This window comes from Egretta garzetta, unplaced genomic scaffold (genome assembly GCF_000687185.1).
Source record: "Egretta garzetta isolate BGI_Z169 unplaced genomic scaffold, ASM68718v1 scaffold341, whole genome shotgun sequence".
In the NCBI taxonomy this organism is placed as follows: domain Eukaryota; kingdom Metazoa; phylum Chordata; class Aves; order Pelecaniformes; family Ardeidae; genus Egretta; species Egretta garzetta.
In genome coordinates, this window is record NW_009258546.1 from 304,964 (window position 1) to 305,858 (window position 895).

The window sequence follows — 895 nt, forward strand, 5'->3', positions numbered from 1 at the left end:
GGGAAGTTTGCCGGAGTGTGCCCTGTCCTGCACACTCATCGCCGTCCTCGGGGCACGTCTTGTGGGGACGGGGAGCTGCACCACCAGCCCGTGCCTGGGGAGTAAACCAGGCTGTGACTAGGAATCCCGCAGAGGTCCAGCCTCTGGATTTACGTGGCTCTGGCACGCCGTGGGCTGGGGCAGTTGCTCCCATGCTGGCGCGTTATGTGAGTTTCATGGACTTGCACTTGCTATGCTGTAAATGGGCTTCATGCACTTGTTTAGTCTGCTGTTCAATAAAGAGCATTACCATAGCAACTGCTCCATCACATGGCGTACACTCATGCTGTCTCTGAGATAAAGAGCACATTTTAAGGCAGCATATTCTTAATGTCGATGTCCTAAAATGCAATTTTTGATGATTATTATTATTTTTCTGGGAGAATATCTGTGGTAAGCGACCATGCCGCTCCTTAGTGTCTCTTAACTCCTTTTACTACTACTTTGCTGGCGGAGGACTGCGTACCTACGGTAATTTCTTTTTCATTTGTAGATTTTCACATACAGATCATGAAATATTTGTTAGTTCAAGTCACAGCATGGGGCCTCGTGTCAATGGGATGCAGGCATTTTTGTCGCGTTTAGCAGAGTTTGTCTCCGAGTGCTGTTTCTAGACGGGCGGTAGCCAGTGCCCGATGCTTGAACCTGACTTTGTTCCTCTCCCGGTCGCTGCAGGAGAGCAGTCCTCATGCAGCTGGCACGTCGGTAGCTCCTACGGAGACTGAACGTGTCCCCGCGGCGGTGTGCCTCCTCTCCACTGGCCTGTGAGATGGGGAGCTGGCGGTTGGTCCCCCCTCCCCGCCTCCCGCCCGCAGCACCACGTGCGGCTCCATCTCGGCGCCAGGCAGACCAGACC

General features: G+C 53.6%; 1 protein-coding gene across 2 annotated transcripts in view; it reads left to right on the forward strand.

The window, feature by feature from the left end:
- PBX3 (PBX homeobox 3) overlaps positions 1–895 on the forward strand; it is a 136,913-nt gene that overhangs the window by 34,015 nt on the left and 102,003 nt on the right. For both annotated transcript variants that reach the window (XM_035903115.1, XM_035903116.1), the window contains exon 2: positions 356–371. In XM_035903115.1, coding sequence (XP_035759008.1) covers positions 356–371 — 16 coding nt within the window. The remainder of the gene's footprint in view (positions 1–355; positions 372–895) is intronic.